Genomic DNA, 26,204 nt, shown 5'->3' on the forward strand with positions numbered 1-26,204 from the left:
GCTTTTAACCGAGCATACTCTAGAAGAGTATATTTCTTAGTGGGTTCGAAATCCCACAGTGGTTTTTCCCTATTTGGGTTTCCACGTTAAATCTGGTGTTATGAGGTTTATATTGTTCATATGCTTTTGAGTTTGCATGTTTGACAGTTTTTGGTTATATGACTGATATATATGTTACCGAGGTTGAATCTGATGTTTTTATGGATGATTAAGTTTGTATGATTCACCCCCCCACTCTCATCTTGTTGGCTATTGGATCTGTACTTATATTAAATATCAAAACTATCACAAACAAGAGTAATTATTATTATTATTATTACTATTAATTATCTTTTTTTAATTTAACTTCATTCCATTTCAAATAATTTAAGTACAATTTATTGCATGAATTTATGTTTATACTATATATATTTTTTATAAATTTATATTATGAATTTAAATGTAATAAAATTATAATTGTCAAAAATGATATAAAACTTTTATTAATGACAAATAATAGCATCACAATAAAGTTGTAATATTTTTTGAATTGTCTTCTAAAAATAAACTGATAATATTTGAAATATAATTTATTTATTTGTTTGTTTTAAAATATAATTTTAATATTAGCTTTACGTACTATATATATATATATATATATATATATATATATATATATATATATATATATATATATATATATATATATATGAGATACTAATCTTGTGTATGAGTTTTTTCCATTAATGTTTCGGATCACACTCCATGATCCATCATCAGAATGATGCATGCTCTCTATTTGTCATCTTGATGATGGATCATGGAGTGTGATCAGAAATGTTGATGAAAAAAACTCATACACAATTTAATCCGGAAACACTCAAGATTAATTATAAGTGATGTTTACTTTAAAATATAAAATATATGATATAAATAACTAAGTTAATAATATGTTTGTAAATAGTTAATTGTCTTTGTAAAATTTTAAAATTTAATATTTGAAAATTTAATTTATATGTTTCTCCATATACTTCTTACACACAATATATATAAAATTATAAGTGATGTTTACTTTAAAATATAAAATATATGATATAAATAACTAAGTCTATGATATGTTTGTAAATAGTTAATTGTCTTTGTAAAATTTTAAATTTTAAAATCTTTTTTTTTTTAAATTTATATATTTCTCTATATACTTCTTACACACAATATCTCTACCTCTCATAATACCCCTCTCTACTATTTGTCTTTATCACGAAATTCCTCTCTCACTTTTCTTTCTATCTGTAAACTAACCAAATCTTTTTTAGTTTTACTCTATACTAACTAGGGGAAATGATCCAGTAGTTGAGCGTGTTCCAATTCTTGTGATAGAAGTTGTTGATTTAATACCCTCATACTTGCTGATTTAATGTTCAACTTTTGAACAACATTGCACCAATAGTTGTATGATAGGTACCACTAATTGAATGAAATATACCATTTGTTGTGAAAAGTAACCAATTATATGATGCCACATCAGCTGCACAAATATTGGGGCCTTTTTGCACACCTATTGGTCTCACTTTTTTTTTGGGTTGTTTTGGACACCATGGCAAAAACCATGCTGATGTGGCATCATATTTGATGATGTGACCCTAAAACCTTAGTTATAAGCAGGGGACTTGTCAAGTAATCATTGTAAAAAAATCAGAGTGATTTGAAATTTCCTTTCCCTTAGACTTCCACAATAAACTTGACTTGACGCATTGCGTCCTTGTTTTCATTTACACATATACTTACCTATTCACCTGTTTATTAAAAAGGAAAAAGTGGTTTATTTCTTTTGATTGCCACCCTTCAACAGAAAACACTTGTTCCGTAGCGTTCACTAAATCTTACTCGTGCGCAGTGAGAGATAGATGGCAAGATAGATAATCTTCAAAAAGGTCGTAAGCAAATCGTACGTGTACTCAAAACCAAGTTGCCCCGCGCCTGCAGTTATTGAGGCAAGCTTTGTGGCGGCGCTGGCAGAGGACGCCATTGATGTCCTGAAAATCATTTCAAATTCCCGCCTTTTTTCAGTCATAACTTGATTGATATAACTGGGCCAAGACTGCAAGTGGGTTTTGTTAAGAAACGGCATTTTATGATGGATTTAAGAGGGATAGAGAGATGCAGAGGTAAAAGAAGCGAAGATTTAACGAGTTTCCCATTTAGAACATGGAAATCATCTCTTAGAAATAAGCGCAGATCCATGAAACAATTTCGTAAGGTAATGGCTTTTTCTACAAACTGTGATATGTAGTATCTGCTATGTGGTAGAATTTGGATTTTCTGGACTCTGGTCAATGGAAGGTTTTTGCACTTTCTCATCTCAGTAATCTACTGCATAACATTATGATTTAACAGTCTTATTTGCTTAATTTCTGTCTTTTATATGCCCAGTTGTAATAGGTGATGAATTTTGTATCTTTTGTGAACTATAGCTTGTGGGATTCTAATACTTTGTTCAATTTCATTTTCTTTCTGAATAGTATGGCTCTTCAGACTCTCAAGAGTTATCCATTAGTCTTTGGGTAGTTTTATGCCGCTCACCATGAGTTTTATCTGATATATATGTTATAAACATAATGGAGGACAACAGAATGCCTTGTCACAGTTGTAACTGCAAGATTGTACTAGGCAAAGTTTTGTAAAATAATCTGAATTAGATTTATCAATAAAGAGGTCCCTTTGATGAATAACAATGTTACATCAAAATGCAAAGAGAAATGATGAAAAGGTGTCATAGAAATTACAGTAAACACTATCAGTTTTGCTGTATGGGTTCTTTGTTTTGCTGTATTCCACATTTACCAGAAAGTAATCATGTTAAGTAGTATTATCATTGTTGAAGGTATGTTCTTCAGAATATTGAGACTTGTGTTTTATGGCATGGCTTCTTGTGCTTGGGATGATCTTGAACCCAACATTCGACAGAAAGAACCGCCATTGTATTGCATGGTGATCAAAGTGCTAAATGTTATTGGAATAGTTGCCTTTCCTTGAGAAAGCGATGTTCTCGATTGCTACATGTTGAGAGAGAAGATGTGGATAGTGTTCTAGCAATATAAGGTCGACTTATTTCCCTTAGGAAGGAACTTGACCTGCTTAGATAATTTGTTTTGGGTTCCTTGTGCGTTTGCCCTTAGTTTCAGTAGCTTGATCCTCATTTATTAGTATTGTTCAACTAGCTAAAGTTCTTTCGTTTCCAATAAAGGTGTGAAAATAATGGCTCAAGGATTTTCCATTCAAGAGTACATGCAAACCAAGATAAGTTAGAAGGATGAATTGAAAGGTGTAATCTCCAACCATTCTTAGTAATGGTGTATTGTCTTTACTGTAGATGGCGGTTTTTGTAGTAACACCCATGTTTCCTTTGTGCTGCAAATGAAACATAGCATATGCACACTTTTGAATTCGTGTGGCACTTGATGTCATTGTACTTCTAGAAAATGGGGTTCCACTTCTTGTTGGATGTGTTCAATTAATTTAGTTATTTTATCAAATTCCTTTTGTGTTGAAGAAATTACTACATTCATGGCAATAAATGTTGTTACATCAATGGGCATCGATTGTTGGAAACAAAGACCACCCTCAAATGAGCATTCATCCTATTTGTGATGCATCTTGGAACTGTACATTTTGAGAAGATGAGTAAACATCCTTTTAACTGCTTCTATCTGTCCATCAATTTGAGGATGAAAAGTTGTAGACTTGGTCAGTTTTATGTTTGTCATTAATCAAAATGCTTTTTGGAAATTGCCTAAGAATTTGGAATCGCAATTAGATATGATGGTGGATGTTAATCTAGAGTTAAAATACACATTTTAAAAAGAATAATCGAGTTGTTCCCTAAGTTGATATACGCTTCTTACAAGGCATGCGACTCTCAATCTTTGAGAAACTATCAATTACTGCATACACACAATTACACAATCATTATATGCTTGCTAGTAGCTTAATTGGGTTATTTGTTTTGCTGTATTCTACATTTACTAGAAAGTAATCATGTTAAGTAGTATTAACATTGTTGGAGACATGTACTTTAAATATTGACATAGAGAGTTGGGGGTTAGTCTTTACATATCTCAAGATCAAGTTTTGTGATCAATTTGCATTGTTAAATCAATCCTCGATAAAGGGTAATTGATATTTCTTCCTTCTTTTAGTCTCTAGCTTTAGCTTAGAATCATGTCACTTCTATTTTACTTTTAGCTAAATGATTTATTTTCAGATAAATTTATACTTATGTCTTTTTGCTTTTGTAGTTTTTGATTCTAGTTAGTTTTCTATAACAAAAGCAAAAAGACATAAGTGAAAATTTATCTGAAAATAAATCATTTAGCTAAAAGTAAATTCTAGTTAGTTTTCTATAACAAAATGAAATAAATGGTATACCTAGTCTCTATGAGTTTGAGAAATCCTTTATTTGAAAAAGCTTTGAATATAATAAGTGAGGTTTGATGGTTGCAAAACAGCAATTGGATATGTCTAGTTTTTGTCAATATGTAGCTCACCAAATCTTTCATAGGTCTTTCAATATGTTGTTCAACACATCAACAAAATTTTGGTTCAAAGATGTGCTTATAAGCACCCTTCACCACCATGCCAATTAATTTGCACGCTTGTGCCAAATTAGTGCCCACTTGTACAACATTTGAGGCCCCAAACTTTAATATGACCTCTCTCAAAATGTGAAATTGGAAGTCTGCATTTTTATGTTTTCTTGAACAATCAATAGTTTTTAATAAAATAAGAGCCAATTATACATTTGATTATAATGTCAATGAGTTCTAAATGTCTAATACTTGTCCACCCATCTATGACAACATAAAATCCATCCTAATCCATGTTGGAAATTAAGGTGTCTCAACCTTGGTATTTCTTAGCATTGATTTATTTATTAAATATATTTATTTATGCCTACATTTGTATTTTCTTGCACATCCTATTTTGTCTTCTAGTGTGGATTAGCACAATGAGTTGTCATTATGTTGAGAGCTTACATGGGGGGTGACAAGGATGTCTTTGTCCTCACACGAGGAGGTAGGTGTCCCACTTAGTGGTAGAGATTCTTTGCCCTATGTCAATAGCTTAAGCAGTGTGTAAGAGGTTATGATGACTTGCGATGAATAACAAATTCCTATGATAAGTTCTAATGCATAAGAACTAGATTCTATGGCAGAATGGACAAGTGTCATGAGGCATCTTTGCTCGGAGAGGGTAGGCACCTAAGGTGGATGATGATAGGCTGTAAGAGAATCAACTATTAATAGTCAGTTATGACGGATTCTCTCATAGTTGTAAGGTGTGTAAGAGAATTTGCCATACCTATTTATGACAAATTCTGGGCACCCAAATTTGGAGGTATGTAAGAGGGGTTAGAGAATGATGTACAAGTGTGCCACATGCACCCATCTCTCTTGGTTCTCTCCAAAGCTTCCTCTTGGCTTGTATTCTTTATATATTGGATGTCTTGAAGAGCATTTTGTATGTTGTAATTTGCAGGAGATGGCTCCAAATAGAGACAATGTGAACTCCTATGAAGAAGACTTGCTTTGCAAGTGATTGTAAAACCATTGTTTATCTTAATACATTGAGCAGGCTTTTGGAGTGTGGGGTTTTTCTCTTGAAAGGGTTTTCCCCATGATTCACGTTGAGTTATGGTATATTGCTTTGTTGCATGTTGTTTTATTACTGTGTGTAGGTCATTACTATAATTGTAAAAGGTTTTAAGAAAAGAATGCACTATCTCCTTTCATTAGATTGGTGTAGGAAGCATATCCATGTGCCTTGCTTTCTTTCAATTAAACTCTTTGATGTCCTTAATCACCAAATTCATCTTAGAATATGTTTTAGCAAGAAGGTCAATTTGTAGATTGTATTCTCCAAGGGGTGGATCGGGGATCAATAAAAGCTACTTCTTTTGAACATTTGTTTAAAGAAATACATACTACAAAAAATGGGATGGTATGGGCATAATTTTTTTTTGACAATTGAAGACTTTGTCACATTCTATGCTTGTATATTGAAGTCAATTTTTTTTCCCATTTCATATTCACTACTTCGACTATTGTTTGTGTTTTGTGAAACTAAAATACAAATGTAAATTAAAAATGAAAAAAAGGAAAAGAAAATCAAACATTTCTTCTTTAAAGCTTTGAAAAAGTTCAAAAATAATAAAATAAAATAAAGAATATATAAACTCTATTATTTGTTTTGTTATTTCATTGGTCATTGTTCATTAATGCTGCCTTAGATTTGATTTTTCTAATTGCACCATCAAAGTTTGTGGTGTGGGGACCCAAAAAAATAATAAAATATTTTTTGATTGATTTTGGACATTTTCTAAGTGTTGGCATGGAGATAATCAGGGGATGGCAGTTGTCTCGGGGACATCCGGCCATCTTAAAGTCCTTATGTTTTTGGAGGCATCCTTGCATCTTGAAAATGTCTCCAATACAGGCATGGGGCAGTTTTTTATTTAAAACGTGTCCCTTAGGATCCTAAATTTTTTTCTTTAATGAAACCCATCAATTTTATATTTTTCTGAATTATCTCAAAATAACTCTTTAATCTTGCATTCAAGTGGAAGAATGGGATGCCTGCTTGGATTGGAGTAGGATGAAATCCTTGGGTTGCACTAAACCCCAATTCTTGTAATAGCTTTTGACTAAACTTATATCCCTACTCTATCAAATTCCCCTCTACAATCATTCTCACTCACAATAACTAGATCCTTTTCGTACAATCATTCTCACTCACAATAACTAGATCCTTGTGATATTTTCTATGTAACGATGTCCTTGAATGATTGAATCCAATGCCTACATATTTCGGCAATTCAAGCTATAACTTATTTGTCATTCATTTGAAATTGCTTTCTAAAATGAGAATCCATTAATAATGAAAAAACTTGTATATTTAAATCCTTATTCAACTTAAATGCTTAATCCAAGGGGACTGTATGCAATCTGATGCAATTTATTGCAAGAATAGTATCCTCTTTTTGAATGTTAGATGCCATATGTTCAAAATCATTCATAATATGACATTCTTGGTAGCAATTTTTCATGTTAAACATGTATTTCTTTTGGCAGGTAGTAAATAAATATTTGGAACGATTAAAGGAGGGTGAAAACAGAGAACCCACACGATACTTGAATTGCCACAACTTCAACACTCGTTCTTATATAAAGGTATGCTGTGATTGGATTTGTAGAAGCTTGCTCAATGAGAATGACCTAAGTGTTTGTGGGTGGACTTGAAAGATGACATATTTTGATATCATGCTTTACAATTTTATTTAATCCCAACAACTTGCTTCTTTTGTACTGATCTAATGTAATGCATTTAATTGTTAGCTTTTTAAAAAATTTATCAAAGGGGCGAGTATGATTATCAAGCAGTCAAGAGATGGACAACCCATAAAAAGCTTGGCTATAACCTACTTGATTGCGACTCCGTAATGCCTTCACTTTTCTCTCTTAATTACAAGAGAAATTTATATATTTCTGAACTATCTCAAAACAACTCTTCAACCTTACATTCGAGTGGAAGAATGAGATGCCTGGGATTGGAGTAGGCTGAAATCCTTGGGCTGCACCAAATTCCAAATCTTGTAATAGCTTTTGTCTAAACTTAAAGATTCTTGTGATCTTTTCTATGTAACGATGTCCTTGAATGATTAAATCCAATGCCTACATATTTCAGCTTTCAAGATATAACTCATTTCTCATTCATTTGAAACTGCTTTCTAAAATAAGAACCCACAAATAACCCACAAATAATGAAAGCTAACTTGTACATTTAAATCCTTATTCAACTTAAATGCTTAATCTAAGGGGACTGTATGCAATCTGATGCAATTTATTTTGATAGTAGAGTGGTGTGCTGTGACCCTAAAGACCATTATTCTTGACTTATATAGTGGGTGCTTTTTGGTCATCAAAAAGTACCTTGATGAAGATGGATGCTTTTGGACATCAGCACAGGTAAAAATAGCGAGTCCCAGTGACGTTTCCTGCCTTTCCTTAAACATCCTAAATACGTGACAGACATTCGTGTAACATTCAGAATGTCATTAGACGCCCAAACCTGAAATGCACTCCACTTAACTTGAAGCTATACTTTTGTTTTAAAGTTGGCCATTGTGCATTTACCAGAAGTTTACATGCTAATGTTACAATCCACAGGAATTTCTTGATAAGTTCTATTGGTTCCTAGAAGATGCTATAGAAACATGATAACATTTAACGGTATTTTTTACCCCCAAGACAACAAAGATGACATTGATATCATGTTACAATCTTCTCTTTAGTCTTTTTTGGACATTATTATAGTTTTCATTATTCCTTTTGCTCCTTTGCTTTATTGTAGATGATTCATGTAATTTAACGTTTATTTGGTTTGCTGTCACAGGATAGGGTAAGAAATGAGTTTTCTCCACTTACTAAGGAAGAGGAGGATGAAGTTAATAATGCTCTATCGGCCTCGGACAGGTAATATGACAGTTGCATCATACTATCGATTTTCAATAGAGTACGAGGGACTTATATAATAATCTTTTCATTAAAACTAAGTTAGTTATGAGCTAAGATTTCAAGTGTTGATATGTTTTTGTTCAGCAAAAAAGTCCTGGTGATACATCAAGATTCAAATATAAAAATTACGAAAGAAGACATTCGATGCCTCTTACTTGAGACATGGTTAAATGATGAAGTAAGTCGTAGCATCCACTTTTTCAAAGTGAGATGCTATATGTTCAAAACCAGTCATAATATGACATTCCTGGTAGCAATTTTTCACGTTAAATATGTATTTTCTATTGGCAGGTAATAAATCTATATTTGGAACTTTTAAAGGAAAGGGAAAATAGAGAGCCCACACAATACTTAAAGTGTCACTTTTTTAATACATTTTTTTATAAAAAGGTATGTTGTGATTGGGCTTGCAGAAGCTTGCCCAATGAGAATGACCTAAGTGTTTGTGGGTGGACATGAAAGATGACATATTCTGATATCTTGCTTTGCGATTTTATTTAATCCCTCCAACTTGCTTCTTTTGTATTCATCTAATGCAATGCATTTAATTTTTAGCTTTTTAACCAAAGGGGCGAGTATGATTATCAAGCAGTCAAGAGATGGACAACCCATAAAAAGCTTGGCCATAACCTACTTGATTGCGACTCCGTAATGCCTTCACTTTTCTTTCTTGTTTACCTTCTTTAATGTGGAATGTAATTGCAGTTGTAATGATTTATATTGTCTATGCAGATTCTTGTTCCTATTCACAAGCATTTCCATTGGACGTTGGCTGTCATAAATATCAAAGAGAAAAAAATCCAATATTATGATTCATTAGATACAAGAGACAATCATGTCTTTAATGTCTTGGTGTGTATAACTTCCTTTTCAGGCCCTGGTTGTGCTTTGAATTGTTTTAAATTTTTAATATTCTAGTTGTTGTTTATAATGTATTTATTATAAATTACTTAAAAATTATTTTCTTTTCTTTTCTAGACCAAATATATTCAAGATGAAGTGGAGGATAAGTGCAGGAATCATCTGAATTTGGGTGGTTGGAAACATGAACACATGGAAAATATTCCCTTGCAGGAAAATGGGTAATGCTCAAACGCAACAAGATAATAATTTGTGTTTTTCTAATGATTTATATGCATGTTCATCAAATGTAAGTATATTTTTTTACCTTGATGATGTTCAGTCTCATCTACATTGTGCCATTAAATTTAAGCCACTTACTCCTTTGCAAGCATATTCTCACCTTTTAAATTATTCCTAGGTGTTCTCATATATCATGTTATTCTTCACTAACTTTACCCCCGTCAAAAATAACATAGTATTATGACATGGCCAAAAGTAATACATTGATTTTTTGGCAAGTTTCAGAAACAGATGAGCTGAAAGAAAGCATTTAGCATGATAAGCCTCATGATTTTTTAAGGAATCATTTTCCAAAAGATCCGCATCTGGTTGAACAGTCCTCGACGATTAGCCTATCCAGCAGCTGATCTATTTCTTTGGTATTTTTACATATGTCATTAGTACACAGAAGTTAAAACGAATTGGCAGACACGACATGGTCACAAGATAATAGAAGTAGTGAAGACAAATGCTAAATAAAATAAGGCAGTTAAGGATTAAAGAGTTATCGAAAGATGCTCTCCTCATTGCATATAAGCATTGGCTTGATTGTATTTCCTTGTCACCTTTGTTGCTGCCTCATGAAATTTCCATTTTCTTAAATCAACTTAGTTACAATGATTTATAGTTTTGGAGGTGTATTTTTCATCTTAGGGACATGTCTCTTTAGTGTTTGAGTAAATCTCCACTCTTACAAGCAAATACATATTCAAAACTTTTGGACTATCTTCCTCAATTTTTATTTTAAAACAAGTAAATTAATCTTCCATTGATTCATGTTGAAACAGGGAGTGGAATTTCCACTTTATTTATAGAGTTGAATATATGGCTTTTTTGGGAGAGATACTTTGTTGCATGTCTTTATTTTATGATAGAAAATGCCTAAAAGATAGAGCTTTGCCCTGATATAGCCCGCCTTCTAACATTGATGACAGAGATAGTTTATTGGGTGACAGAGCTTTGCTGGGTCAGTTACAAAAGCCACTTGCAAACTCAGTCAAACCAATGATGGATAATGGCCTACTGCAACTCAGTCAAATCAATGATGGATAATAGCTTCTCGTTGCCTCACATTAAGTCTCTTCCATTTGACTGTAACTTCATTGAGTCTCATCACCACCATTGCTTGATAAGGTCATTTCCTTGTTTTGTTTGTTCAAAAACTAAGGAATTGAAAAGTAATAACTCATTATATGCAATTGTAATGTTCCTTAATTATCTATTGGATATATGTCCAGTTCATCAGTAATATATTTTCAACACAGCCAGTGAGTTATTGGCAGAATAATGAACAAGTTCAAACAATGATATTTTCATAAACACAATCTTAGTTTCCATTCCATTGGCTGGTATTTCATTCATCGACAAAACAAACATTCCGGCTGATGCATAAATAACTCCTCATCAAGGTCGCCATAAACACTTCTGATTTCCTAGAAAGCATATAAATCCATACTTTTCTTGTGCAATCATCAAGAAATGTTACAAAATAGTTAGCTCCTCCAATGGAGGTTACCTCGGTTGGTCCAAAAACATCCGAGTATACAAGCTCCAGCGGTGTTGTTTTTGTGTCACGCCCACCTTTCAAAAAACTGACTCTTTTGTTTGCCATAGAGGCAATGTTCACAAAAGGCTAAGTCCACAAGCTTGAGGCCCGGTAGCTGATTTCTTGTATGCATAACATGGAGACCTTTCTTGCTAATGTGCCCAAGTCTTTGATGCCAAAGATCCGCTTTGCTGTCCTCAATCACCATTGCAGCTCCCACTTCACCATGAGTCTTAAAAATGTAAAGATTTCCCATTTTATTACCATTTGCAATCAGCATGGTACCATGTGTTACTTTCCATGTATCCGGAAGAAAATTGACATTTAGACCTTGACCAAAGAGCTGTCCAACGGATATCAAATTCCGCTTCAATTTTGGGATATGGCGAACATCTTTCAGCAGCCATATTTTACCACCTTCTAATGGCAGCAATACATCCCCTTTGCCTGTAATTTCACAAGCTTTGTTATCTCCTAAAAGAACATTGCCAAATTGCCCTTCATGGTAGTTGATAAATGCTTCAAGACATGAGGTAGCATGATAGGAGGCACCGGAATCAAGCACCCATGAATCCGAAGTAGTGTCGGTTGTTGAAAGGATTAAGACGCTATCATCTTTATCATAAACGGTATTTGCTTCGCTGTCCTGCACTCTTTCTCGTGCTCTTTTGAAATTTCTGCAATCCTTTTTCACATGACCCACTTTGCCACAAAACCAACATTCACCATTTCTGTTTCTAGACTTCGATCTCTTTGCTGATTTCGAACGTCTATGGTAATTATTTCTGCCTCCGTTATGACTTCTACCTCTATTATCGGTGCTGACCACCGTTAAAGCTTCATCGGATGAAGGTTCATCATTCTTTTTTCTCAAATCCTCGCTGAGAAGAGTAGCTGCTACATCATTAAAAACTACTTTATTTTTACCAGATATAGATGTGCTAACTGCTGTTACAACACCATCCCAGCTGCTTGGTAAAGAACACAATAACAAAACAGCCTTGCTTTCATCATCTTGTGTCATCCCCACCGAAGTCGCTTGACTAATCAATGTATTAAATTCATTGATGTGGTTTGCCATAGCACAACCTTCCTTCATTTTTAGTTTGTACAAGCGCTTCATAATAAAAACTTTATTTGCAGTCGAAGCCATTTCATACATGGCTGAAAGTCTATCCCATACTTCTTTTGTTGTTGCATCACCCATGACATTGAAGAGAACATTATTGGACAGCGAGAGAAAAATTGTCGCTCTCGCCTTCTTGTCCAATTTTACAAAATCTTCATCAGCCATCCCAGCTGGTTTCTTTGCTATCCCTTCAAGCGCGATTGAAAGGTCTTGCTTTATCAGCAAAGACTCCATCTGCACTTTCCATAATCCGAAGCTCTGACCGGAGAACTTATCTATCTTCGATTCTTCCATGATTCTGGAAATTCAAACACCAAAATCTAAACAACGATCTAACCTGGCTCTGATACCAATTGTTAGGATGAAGAAATCGAATTGAAAACAGCAGATAAACACAATTAAATATACACAACACAAACAACAAGAACACACAGATTTATCGTGGTTCGGCAATTGCCTACATCCACACTTGAAGCAGGGGAATCACTATATTATTCACCAATTTGGTTTACATCTACACAGTTGCAATCAGCTCTGGCAATCAACTTTAGAAAATGAATTACAATCAGCTCTTAAAGAGCTTCCAGGAAGAATATGAATAGCCAAGAGTTTTGGTGGCAAACAGGGAAGGAGTCCGTTGGACTTCAACGTTGGACTTCAACTTCCAACAAAATTCATGTGAGCCTTGCATAAAATAGAAAATAGTAAAATGATGTGGGCTATCCCAATAAAAGTAGTATAGCAGCAAGACACCCAATCCTATTGGTGCAATGAGGAAGAATCAGATACTCGTAACAAATCTAAGAGTAAAGGCCCAAGCTAGAAGAAACAAACAGAGCAATCTTGTGACTTATACGGAGGAAGAGCATCTCATGGCTTCCAAGGCCACGGATCCTTTATAATTAAAGAAAAATGGTCATTACCAAAAGCTTGAGACTAGCGCACAAAGCATTGATTTCATCTATTGTATCTAGTATCACAGACAGCCTATAGTCACATGCACAGAGGACTTTTATGTGTGATAATTGACCTCCAATGGCATCTTATTAAAAATAAATTAGGTCAAGTCAAGTTGGATGCTGGCAACCTTAAGAATCAACAACAACCACTTGAAAGCAAATATGGCTGTCTTCTGATGGTAATGAAAGCGTAAGCCCAAACAACTTAGGCATAAACTCAAGAGGAAAACAAAGCTTTAGCTTATGTTCCTCGCTTTGAAAATTATACCCAAAAAAACTTTGGAATTTAATTGTTGACTTCTAAAGTCAAACCAATGCTCGTCCAAGAGATTATGGAATCTAGACATACTGAATACATATAGGTTATAAATCATCCTTCTTGTCAGTAGTATAGTCTCGGGCTTTATTATATGTGCATCCTGGTATATATGTTTAATGGTCAATGACTCTAGTTTAACGTTCGAGTGTCTTCCACGATTTAAAATGATTAAATTTACTGAGCCAAAAAAATAATAATCATACCAATATAGCGAAGAATATTTTGCGAAAATGTTTCAGCCTGTTGTTTTGTGGTTTCATCATGTCTGTCAATTCCAATCTAATTATCTTACTAAAAGCAATTCATCCTGCAGTAACATGTAACCACTTGATACTGAGGTGCTATTAAATTGAATGATGTTTCAATTTGTTCAAGCGAAACTGATTAAAAAACTTGAATGGTAAATAAGTTTCTTTGTATTCTGTTATCCATGCCTATTCTAGCTAATTTCAAATTTGCAGCTTTTTGTTATAAAATCAAGCTATATATAACGAGAAAGAATAAGGATCATTTTGAGTTTAAGAACCTTGACTAGTTGAGAATTCAAATTAATCTTCGTCTAGGCCTTCATTGTCAGACTACTCCAACCCTCCAACCAATTAGTTCATATCCACTAGCATACTGCTTGCCTGTGATCAAATGGGAGCTTTCAACAAGGTATGAATTTCCATCTCCCCAGTGATGTGCAGAGAATAGGTGCCATTCCCTTAACAAAAATGTCAGCGTTCCAAGAAACTTTTAAGGAAATATAATTGACAGGTGCAAAGCAAGCTTTCACAACCTTCACTGGTGATCTCCACATTGGATATGTGTCGGAATTTGTAAGCATTGAGAAGGCATGTGGGCTATTTTTCAATCTGTTGTGTAATTTTACAACACGCCCCATTTGTTTCTAAAGAAATGGGGACCCATGACATTTTTGAGGTTGAAATGTTGGAAATCTCTAAAAGGCGGGCTGAAAGGTTAAGAATTGGGCTCATGGTTGGAGAGATGGGAACAGTCATCTTTTAATAGAATAAAACTTCTAAGCAGTGATGGAATAAAAGTTTCAATATTTCCCGCTATCCACAATGAGCAGATGTAATATCAGGCAGAGCACGGGGAAGTTTCAATAACTAATAAGCAAATGAGCAAGAAAAGTTAAATGGAATAGAAGAGGAGAATACCCCGCGACCCGCGTGGTATAGCTTAATGGGGGAAATAACGATGGAAAGCGGAGAGCAGAAGAAATAGGAAAATGTTTTGGTAAACCCTTTTTGATGTTTGGATAAATGGGTGCCCCGATTCTTCGAAAACCCGCATCTAAGAGGTTAATCTTAGACCATGGCTTAATAAGAAACAACGAAATACTTTGGTAAGGAAGCCTTGGCAAATGTCGGGGAAATTAAGGAAAAGATTCAAACATGAACAACTTATGGTAACTCATCGTAAGAAAAACTACATCCCGACATTAAAGTACAAGTTGCATTAAAATTGCCGTGTTTTTTCGAATCCATCGCTTGAAGTATAAGGCTTTCTCATGAAGCAAATCCGTGTAATTCTCTCCACATTGTGCTGTAGCTGACTTTTTAGGGCTTCTCAAGGAAGGAATGTAATGGTTAGATTAGATTAAGGGTTAAGTGCTTTTCAAAAATAGGGTTGTAGGTGGGATACATGAAGGAAAAGATTATGGAGCAATTCGTGCCTTATTCAACTTCAGAAGGTGACTCAACTAGCGATACAAGTAAGTACCTAGAACTTCACTCTAAATTATGTGTTACTCGGGTAATAAGGAAATTAACCCAATTTTCAGAACAAAATTCTTCTGTAGGACTAGTAGTAATTGTAGTATTTTATTAGGATTTGTAGAAGACAACGTGGGTATCAGGAAGATGGAATTTAGGCGTGAATTTGAGTGGAAGTTGCCTCAGATACTACTCCAAAGGAAATTTTTCACCGATACTAATTTGGGTGAGTGCCATTTAGGGGATCTGATTGACAGATTAAGAGAACCCATAGCCACAAAGGAAATGAAGAATTTGGGGAGAAGTGGGTTAGTTGAAGCAGCTGGATTTCTAGTAGCTGCGGAAGCTCATGAGTTAGTTGAACAAAGCCTTTGTTGTTATGATGTCAGCCAATGCAAAGTGATTAAGAATAACAGAATATATGCAAATTTGACACTAGGAGGAATCATAGACTTGCTGGGAATACCTAAACCTAAGGCCATCACCGCCATGACTAGAATCCAGGCAGAAATTGATTTCAACAATGCAAGGTCGGCTTGTGAGAAGACCGTTTGAGAGGAATGGTACAAGAGGAAGTAGGGAAGGGTGGCAGCTAAGTCACTGAAGCTTGTACTTAGGTCGGACTTACATCAAGAAGTATACGGAGCTATCACGTTCTTGAGCAAAATTGCAGGTTTGGAATTTAGCAGACGGCTCCAAGAATGGATGTTTGCTTATATATAGGGTATTAGGAGAAACATAGGGTCCTTCGATTGGGCTCAATTCGTAAGCAACTCGATTCATGATTTTGTTGTGCAACCATTAAGGAGCTTTTATATTTCTTCATATGTAGTCTATGCTTGCGCAATCAAGGCTAATATTCAGGGTTTGAACACAATGAGTATGTTGGGTACTAACCCTGGTGAAAATACAATCTATGCCTATTATCCACAAATTACAAAAGATCAAGTATTGTTGCATTTCAAAGAAGTTAATGATTATTTTGTAATGAAGCTCACCAGGGAATTGGAGAGAAGCGTTGGAGATAGAGTTCCCAAAGAAGTAGAGGAAGTGATTAGATACTTTGGTGGATGGTATACATAATTTCCCACATGGTCATATTTGAGAGCGCAGGGGTTTTCTGGTCAATCATTTAAATTACCTAGATATCCCTCCACATGGGCCTGGTTAACAGAGTTTTGTTGGCTAATGTTAGAGTTTCATGATACATATCTTAGCTCTCACCGCAAGCTAGGGTTTAAATTTCTGGTGAAAATGAGGGATTTTGTATGCAATGCTTTACAAAATGCAAGGAGGGTTGAAGAAGATCTAGTAGCCATACACTTGCCATATTTTTAGTATCAACGTAAGGACTACGACCCTTTGCGAAGGATATACCATCATATTACCAAAAAGGTGGTCCATGTTTCAAATTTGGAAGATTATTGGATAGATTGCAAGAATGAGGAGGTAAGGAAAAGGCAGTACCAGAGGTTGACTTGCATCAAATATTGGCATTGGGGCCGAATAAAACAGGAATTGAAGTTCCTCCGCAAATAGTGGATGATGATGAAGAGGTCTTATGACTTGATTATGTAAGGGATGGAATTGAGGATAGGCTTATTTTAGAACCTCGTCCCACTGATTTCGAGATAGTATCTCTAGATGTGCTAAATCAACCCATTCTAAGGGCTACCCAAAAGTGGATAGAAGAATACAAGGCTGAATTGCGGAAGCAGGGGCAAGAGATCACTTGTAAGAAGAGAAAGAGGAAAGAGAAAAAACATGTCATATATGATGACTTTCTGATACATAAAAGAAGCATAGATATGACTAAGGTGTTAGACTCAGAGCAAATGACAAAAGACTTAGAGGTCTACATGGAAGGAGTTGAGGTTATGACAATAGATGCAGACTTAAACCAATTGGCTAGAAGTAAGATTGCAGAATCTCAAGACAAAGGAAGTAGAAACGTGGAGGCTTTGACTTTAGAACCCATCAAAGTCCAACAGAAGGAAGAACAGCAAACACAAGTGCTTCAGGCTATACCCATTGTCCCTTCTCAATCGGTAGCCCAATGTTTACTTCACCCCCATATGTAAATAACGCCTCGAATCAAATAATAGGCTCAATGCCCCTATCGGAAGAAGATCCCGCAAGGATCCAAATGTACCAAGAATTACACCAAGTAGTGGCAAAATTTACAGCCGCAAGAAATCTAGGAGTTATGTACTCGAGATTGGAAAAGGGGAAAGCTCTGCAGGTAGAAGAATCAAGAGAACCGGTTGTGCAAAAGGAAATGGCTAGTAAGAGCACAGTGGCAAAATTTATAAATATAGATCAAGAAGAAACAAAAGAATCTGAAGATGAAGAACTTGTGGAGGAAGAGGAGATGGAAACTCCGCTAGAGTCAGGAAATGCTTAGCTGGATTGAGAACAAATTGGAGGAGGGATTTCAACATTTGCGGATGTGTAACAAGTTTTAAATGTGCAAGAGGAGCATGGCTCACAAAAGGAGCAACAAGGAGAGATGGAAAGTGAAAAGATAAATGGAGGGAATGAGATAAGTGAAGAAGCTCCATAGCAGAATGTTTTGTTAGAAATTACTAGTGTTGTGTAGAAGTGGCTCTGTAGTAGAATGTTCCGCCAAAGATTATTAAGGAAGTGCAAAATGTTGATTTAGAGAGTTCAACCAAGGATGTAGAAAAATTTGAAAAGGATAAAGTGGTGCAAGAGCACCCTCAAAGCAAATCAACACTCATGGAATGCCATGAGTATAAATAGTGTGATTAGGTGTTAGGCTTGTGTCAATGCCCTATGGACCATTTTGATTTTGGATTGTAATAAGGACCCAATTGTAATGCCATTGGCATGTTCGGTATTCATAAGCCTACATAGCCAAATCTGGTCAAGGGGTCAATGATAGGTAGGAATTGTTGTTTTTGAGTCTTTTAGGTGATTTTGGATCATGTGGAATCCAATTGATCAGGTTGATAATGTAAGTGATCAAAATTGTCAAGTTGACAAGAATGTTGCTTGACAACATAATGCAACCATTGTCTTTCGGCCAACCACTCCTCCCAACGGTCACAAACTTTCAAAAATCAGTTGGGGGAGTTCGTTGACACCTATATAAGGTCTTGGAGGCCGAAGACATGTAATGAGGTTGAATGTTGGTGATTGCAAAAATCGGTTGGGGGAGTTCGTTGACACCTATATAAGAGGCCTTAGAGGCCGAAGACATGTAATGAGGTTGAATGTTGGTGATTGAAGTTAATGATAATTCTACATTTTCCTGCAATATCACGCTTTGTGCCCAATTTTGTTTGTGTTATCAGATTTGTGGTGGTCTAATTTGTTCATGGATGCATAGTAGGGTGAACTAGGATCGTCTTGGTTTTGGTCCCATCCATTTTGGTGAAGTTTGAAGCGTTTGGTGAGCAAATTCCTGCTACCGGGTTTGAAACCTTCTCTTTTCCTAGGGTTTTGGTTTCCAATGCCTCTAACTTGACAAAACTTCCGGCCTTGAGGGAAGAACAAGTTAAGGGGATGTATTTTAAGATTCCAAAGGCCTTTTGCAGGAAGGTGTTGGCAGGTGTGAGTTTTTGTTGACCCTAGCCAGGCATCCTCATGTGATTGACTTGTGTTGAAGCGCAAATTGGTGTATGAAATACAAGTTTGGGATGGATCAAACATTCTGATGGTGGATTTGGTGTTCCTGGAGTGGGACAGCATTGTTGAAACCATAACCTTAATTTGTTCAAGCCCCTAGTTGGCACTTTCTTTGTAACCTATCCTAATTAGGCCTAATAGACCTAATAGGCTCAATTTGGGGTTCGGATATCAAGAAGGAGGATCAAAGTTTGAAACTTTGGAATCTCAAAGAACTCCCAAAAGGGTACTCAGATCATCCATTTGTTTTTGGGGTCCTTTGGAAGGTTGGAGAGATAAGGTGGAAAAACCAATTAGGTCGACCTAATTCAATTAGGCCTCCTTCACTAGCCCAAAGTGAACAGTTTAGGTTGTAGACCTCAAGGGTTGCCAAAAGTCATCAATTTGGTGTATTTCAGTCATGATAGAGCCCCCTGGTCCATCCCACCTTGTTGCATAGTCATTTCACGCTTGTTGGTGTTAACCTAGCCTATGTGGGAGTAGGTCTAGATTGAGATATATGGATCATCACACAAATTATGTGTGGATGATGTTCTTTGCATTGTGAAGTCTCGAAGATTGTCCTAAGAGGCTTGAGAAGTCCGAGAATTCAAGTGGTTGTTGTCATTCAAGGGGTAGTTGTGACTCTAGGTTGTGGGTGTTGGTCTATGTTGGCATTTTTGTTGTTTATGCTGTGATTGTCATTGATGGACACACACTTGTATTGAGATCCCCTTTATATGTATGAGCTTATGCTCAACCGGTATTTGTTCCAACCACTAGTCTAGAGACTAGTGGTGATTTTGCAGAATGTGTTTCCCGGTCTGAAGCAGCATGTCGACCCCAAGCGGTTTGCAGATCACAAGCAGTACGAGGGAGCAAAGCGGCACAACACATTCTTACCAGTCTTCATTTTTGTCAAACCGACAATCGGTATTTTGTATGAACCGGTAATACTCTGTGATGAGTTACCAACCAGCATTTTGTGATGAGTTACCAATCCACCGATTGTTTGACGGTGCCGACACATTGACGGTGCTTTTTGTGTCGTGTTACTGAGTATGACTAGATTCATTGAACCTAGGAAATTGTAATGTAATCCTATTGGACCGACATGAAATCAGATTCCTTTAAAAGGACATAATGTCTAGGGTTTTGAGTTGTTGAAGAAGTTGCTGAAAAGGGTTAATGTCGAGCTAGGGTTTAAGGTGGAAGTTGAAAACAATCTTATCTGAGAAGATCAAGTTGTAACTGTGAGGGAGAGAGAGAAGACTGAAGTAATGCTGAAATGCATTAGCTGTGAGCAATACTGGATCTAACCAAGCAGTTTGTGCTATTAGATTGATCAAACACTTGTTGATTACTCACATCTTTGACAAGCCTGTAGCCCTTAACCGGGTAGGCCTCAAAGCCTTTGTAAAATCCTCTAACAAGGTGGTTCACACATGTGAATCTAAAATCCTCTAACAAGGTAGTCTTTAATCGGACTTATCTCCTAACAGAGATTGAGATTTCTAACAGGATCTGTTCTGGTGAAGAACATTGTAAGACCTTAACCGGTTTGACCTTAACCGGTCTGGTTTCTATTCTACAGATAGTGACTTGTGAGTTCCATCTCACCGTGGTTTTTCTCAGTTGGGTTTCCATGTCAAATATATTGTGTTATGGTTGTATTGCTTTTTTGGGTGAATGTTTTGTTCGCATTTTGGTTTGCATGTGTGGTAACCGGTTTGACTGTCAGACTGTTTTACCGGTTTATCTTTAGACTGTGTAAGTATTTTAGTGCAAAGATTTTTGGCATACTAATTCACCCCCTCCTCTTAGTATTCATCAGTCTAAACACACCAAGTTTCCCTGTTGGCTCTGTATCAAAAAGTAACAGTGAAAAGGAAAACCCTGAGCATAATGAGGAGACAAACGTCAATCAGGAAGTTGAACAAGAACCGAACAATCAAGAACGAGGGGAAAAGAGAGAAACCCTACAAAAGAGGAAGTTCTTAGTTAGAATGGGAAGTGGTAATATACCAGATTGGTTACAACAACAAACACCGTCCAGGGAAAATGTAGAGGTAGTGCCGCTAGACTTTAATAGTTTGCTGGCCGATGCTCCTAGCATAAAGAAAGGGAGGAAACCAAAAATCAGATATGCTACCCAACTAAATGTGGAAGGTGAACAAGAGTTGTACATTGTAGAGCCAACAATTGGTAAAGATACTCAAGAATCGACCGCATAGGATTATCAGATCACAACGGTCTAGTTAGACAAGCCCTCAAGATTTGAAGGTGCAAGAATAACTAGGGAAGGCGTGGCTATAATGGAGGACAGGTTGCGTAGAGACCAAAAGAAATTAAAAGAGCAAAAGAGTCAGAACAATTGGTCCAATTCATCAGGGGAATTATTCAACCAGGGTTAGGCCCGCAGGCGATACCACAGCATCCAATGTTGGTGTCTAAAGGCGAGGCAGATGCAGTAACCACTTCGAAACATAAAGCAGGCGTAGCAGATGAATGGATTAACAAAGTGTTGATGCAGGCTAAAGCTGTATGGCATAAGGCGGTATCAAGGTGTTTTGCATGGACATAGCTGATAAGGAGAATAAGCAGGACTCAAGGCAGGTGTGAAAAGTTGTTGGAACAAATTGAAAGGGAATCAAAGAGTTTGGATGAAATGGAAGAAATACTCCCCAATGAATTGATAGAACGAGAAATATTAAAATCTGAACAAGTAGATGAAATGTAGTCGTGGAAAGTTTTGAATGAGTGGCAAGCAGATAGACTGAACAAGTGTAGGATTAAGTTGCAAAGTACAACGAGGAATGCTACCGAAGCCAAAGGACAAAATGGAGTACTCATAGAAATTTTGATGGAACAACTGATTGAAGATGCAGTACGTCTAGGAAATGTAGGGATATTACCAGAGTTTGAGAGCATTTGGAAAAGAAGATTATCTAATCTAGAGAAATACAATAGCCCGTAGATTTTAAGGGATGTCGCGCAAGTGTAGTCAGTGGTTTGAGAATATGAAATTAATATGCAGCATCTCTGTCGAGTTCAAGAACTCAATTGCTCCGTAGTTGAAGGATGTGAAAAGGCTGACATAGCTCAAGCTGTAATCACCTTCGAAGCATATTTGCTACAAAAGCTGAAGACTGATGAGCCTAGTAAAGGAGAGGAAAAGGCTTGACTTAGTCAAAGTATAAATATTATGAATCTTGTCTTATGTATGTTAGTTGGTAATTTTGTCCTATTCCGAGTTGTCGCTATGAAAGTGACCTTAGGTTTGTCAAGTTTGGGAATTGTAGACTTGAGTGAGCTCAGAAATATTTTCTGAAGCTTCGTTTCTTTATTTCCTTGTTATAGTTGATGCATTTGGTGTTTTTCTTTGCAAGTAGTTGGATTGGTGAAGTTTAAATTCAATTTCTGAAATATATCAGACTGTAAATATTGTTATTGTTTTTTTCTTTTTTGGTGTGTTATGCAATTTTCTTTGTCAATAGCCATTTCCTTTAAAAGATTGCACAATTTTACAAATAGTTGTGAGATTGTTTTGGTTATTTGTGAAATCTATTTTTCACTATTTCAATTGTTTCAGAAAAGCATTTGATTGTGAGGCTAGCCAATAGATAGGAATTCATTTTACTTTCACATGTTCTTTCTTTTCTTTCATTTCATGAAAAAATACAGTTTGGTTGAGTGATTCAAAAATAAAATACTCCAGGATTTAAAAATTTGTTTGTGAATTCTAGTGAATCACCAAGAATCCCTTTGTAATAACAGTTGATACATGAGTACTAACTACTAAGTGAACACCACAGGGTCAAACACTGGATTAAGATTTTTATTAATCTTTCAAGTAAATAAACTCATTTCGGAGTGAGTTGATTAAGTTGAAGTGAACTCAAAATCCACATCAACACAATCTATCTCTTTTATTTTATGTCTCTTGTTTCCAACTGTTTTTAAGGCGTTTGAATGATACTAAAGTGTTTCTTGGTATCATTTGTCGGTTCCCCTTTTTATCTTTATGAATGCCACAATACAATAATATATCAATTAGCAACACGCTTTTGTATTTAGTTTGACTTATGATCCAATAATGACACGATCCCTTTAGGTTTCAATTTTAGGAAATTATATACAGGTGAAAAACATATATATATATATATTATAGAACTTAGTTACATGACTTCAAGTGTATGTGATTCCATCATGACAGGTTAAAACCTTTCCTTCGATGATATTCTCTCTTAGACTCGAGTGTGTCTCTGGTTTTTGTCAGACTAATATAATTAGTCATCATCGTCATAATCATTCTTCAAAAAATAGTAAAATATTTGACATAATCCCAACTGCCTTTGCCTAATTGTTAGCTATTGACTAGGCTAATTAAATGGGATGCGACAGCACGAGTTGGATTTATCTTTTGAAGCAAAAATCTGAAGCTTTTGAAACTTTGAAGAAGTTTTACATTATGATTAAAAATCAAGTACAATCTCAAATTGGTGCTCTTCAAACAAAGAATGGTGGAGAGTTTACTTGTATGGTTTCTAAGGATTATCTTTGTCGAAATGGGATTCAACATCATCTCACTATTCCAAGCACTCTTCAACAAAATGGTGTTATTCAAAAAATGAAGATAATTGTCATAAATACGTTAGAGCAATGTTATATTTCAAAAGAATCAAGTCACATTTTTGGGGCTGAACAACAGTTCATCTTTGCAATAGATCTCCTTTATCTGCTCTTCATTAGGAAACTCTGTATGAAGCTTGGTTTAATTATCCTTTCTTTATTTGACATATTTAGAATTTTGGCTCCACTTGTTATGTTTTGATTCCAAAGCAGAAAGATGTATGTTGCATCACCGAAGGTATACATAATTTTTTAAGGCTATTTTGAATCGTCCAAAATTTTCTTATTCCACGAGATTTAATATTTTGTAAATCATCCAAAAATATTACAAATGTTAACTATAAGTTACAACTTGTGCCAAATTTATATCTTGGAAAGAACATTCATGTGAGGAACCACATATAGAATCTCTAACCCAAAAGATGTTCCAAGCATAAGATGTCCAATTTCTGCATCTCAAAGAAGAAATCCCCTCTAATATTGACTTAAATCTGTAGATGAATCAGGATATTATGGCTCTAAAAGATTTTTGAAGATTTTTAAACGTATCAGGTTTCATCCGCACAATTCTTTTGGTTAACGATCAATCTGTAATCAAATTGGCCAAGAATTTAGTCTTTTATGATAAAACCAAACACATCTTGACATCATGTAAAATGACAGTTTACAACTTATTGTCTTTCTGCAGATCATTTCACATATATTCTTACCAACATATTTAGACAAGACAAGTTTGAGAAATTCCAATAAATGTTTAATTTAACCATAATTTTTATGTTTAAAGATGTTATTGTACTAATCTTCTGAATTAACACAATTTAATTCTCTACAATTTTTTTAGTTTTCCCTTTTGACAGTTCAACTGTTATATCACTTTCAATAAATGAATCCATTTTTCATTTTGAGTTGATATAAAAATGAAGGCCCTTTCTACTTTTCTTATATCCTGGCCCGACAAAACCTCCATCCTTTCTTAGCCACTGAATTCTGACACATAAGTTGTTATTATACAAGTTTTTGTTTATACCTTGTTTTGCTTAGCATCACCAATGATGTCCACAATAACATTATCTCGTTTGATACGATGGAACGGTTCACATCTCTCACCACAATTTCTCTTGCAATAATGTTCGAGATAAACTTGGTTCCACAATGGCAGTTACTGCATATGCCAAGGTTCTTGACGACTCTAATGGTTCCAGATGATGGTTTTAACAACCCATATGCAGTTGGTAACATCTCACCTGATGGGAGAGAAATAATTCTTTCTCCTTCGTGCTCACATTATTCAAATATCATTCGATACTCTAAATCCCACTTAGTAAAATTCATTTGATTGACCTGCTCCATGATTTCTTGCTTCTGAAGATGCCTGAAGGTAAACTAATTAGAGATATATCATATTCTGCCAATGGCATGCTAGAACATCTCTAATTAGCAGTTTGTCAATTGAATTGTTGGTAGGATGGATTATGCTGACATTTTTTACATTTGACAGCTCCGACTGTGGAGTGTTTATGTTGAAGTATGCTGATTTCCATAGTCGTGGAATGCCACCGGACTTCACACAGGTATGTTAGTTGGTGCTCATTTTCGTTAAATATTAAAAACTAATGGAGTATGATGCGCAAAGAATCGTAGTACCTAGTTTTAGTTGGATTAATCATCTGAAATTAAATTATAAGCAAAGACTCGTTCAATTTAAAAAGTATGCTTTCAAATTTTAAATTGAGAAAAACGTTGAGATGTTTTAGATGTTTCTTACAGGCTAACATCGAGTACTATCGTAGGAGAATGGCTAATGAGATTTTGAAATTACGAGTAGAATGAAAGACGTGTTTTTGTGGGTTATATTTTTTAACATGGAATTTGTAAAGCTAAAAGGAAAATACCAAGTGACAAATTATTCTGAAGACGTTAAGGAAAAGCTTTTAGCAGCTTGGGGTTACAGAAAGCAAGATTTTTGTGAAAGTGTCAAAACCTATGACAGAAACATATATGGCCAAAGATATCCAAGTCAACAGGCGGTTTAAGGAATCAGGTAGACAATCAACACGAACAGGTGTGTTGTGTGGAAAGAGATTAATTGTGGAACTTAATTCTGTAACGTCAATGTTCATTATAGGAGTTTCCGATAGTGCTCTCTTTTTTCTTTGCAGGCAAACATATACTAAACTTGATGTTTGAGCGTCTGATATAGCTGAGATATTTGAGCAACGAGTAAAATAACACATCACAGGAAACAGAGGACCTGTTTGTAATTCTGAAAATTTGTTTACGTTTCTCCACTTGGACGTAACTTAGATATCCAACTGTTGGAGCAGCTGTTATACGGACCAAACTGAGCAAACCCCCTGTTGGAGCACAGCTGTTATACGGACCAAACTGAGCAAACCCCTTAGTTGAGATCATTTGAGGTTGTGGTGTTCTCAAGCTGACTCTTTATGTTCATAAATGTTTTCAAGGACAACGCAATAAATAGAGAGTCCTAACACTTATATCGTACCTATATTCTTTCCTTGTCACACTACTTGTTTAGTACCATATCTGCACCATCCAAGTGCAAACAAATAAATTAAGAAAATGGATTTTGT

The 26,204-nt window shown here is 35.5% G+C and overlaps 1 protein-coding gene across 3 annotated transcripts; it reads left to right on the top strand.

The window, feature by feature from the left end:
- Positions 1 to 1,882: 1,882 nt before the first annotated feature.
- Positions 1,883 to 26,204, top strand: LOC131061988 (ubiquitin-like-specific protease ESD4). Of its 3 annotated transcripts, none has more exons than XR_009110633.2 (11): positions 1,883 to 2,236; positions 7,107 to 7,205; positions 8,428 to 8,507; positions 8,634 to 8,727; positions 8,841 to 8,939; positions 9,105 to 9,197; positions 9,282 to 9,401; positions 9,528 to 9,631; positions 25,109 to 25,181; positions 25,378 to 25,672; positions 25,770 to 26,204. XR_009110633.2 is itself a non-coding variant. In XM_057998588.2 (10 exons), the coding sequence occupies exons 1-10, from the start codon at positions 2,111 to 2,113 to the stop codon at positions 25,438 to 25,440; spliced, it is 951 nt and encodes a 316-aa protein (XP_057854571.2). In that variant the 5' UTR covers positions 1,883 to 2,110; the 3' UTR covers positions 25,441 to 26,204. The 3 variants fall into 3 exon arrangements, 1 of the variants encoding a protein (XP_057854571.2); XR_009111271.2 differs by having other exon boundaries at positions 25,378 to 25,651; XM_057998588.2 differs by having other exon boundaries at positions 25,378 to 26,204.

Source organism: Cryptomeria japonica, chromosome 2 (genome assembly GCF_030272615.1).
Source record: "Cryptomeria japonica chromosome 2, Sugi_1.0, whole genome shotgun sequence".
Lineage (NCBI taxonomy): Eukaryota > Viridiplantae > Streptophyta > Pinopsida > Cupressales > Cupressaceae > Cryptomeria > Cryptomeria japonica.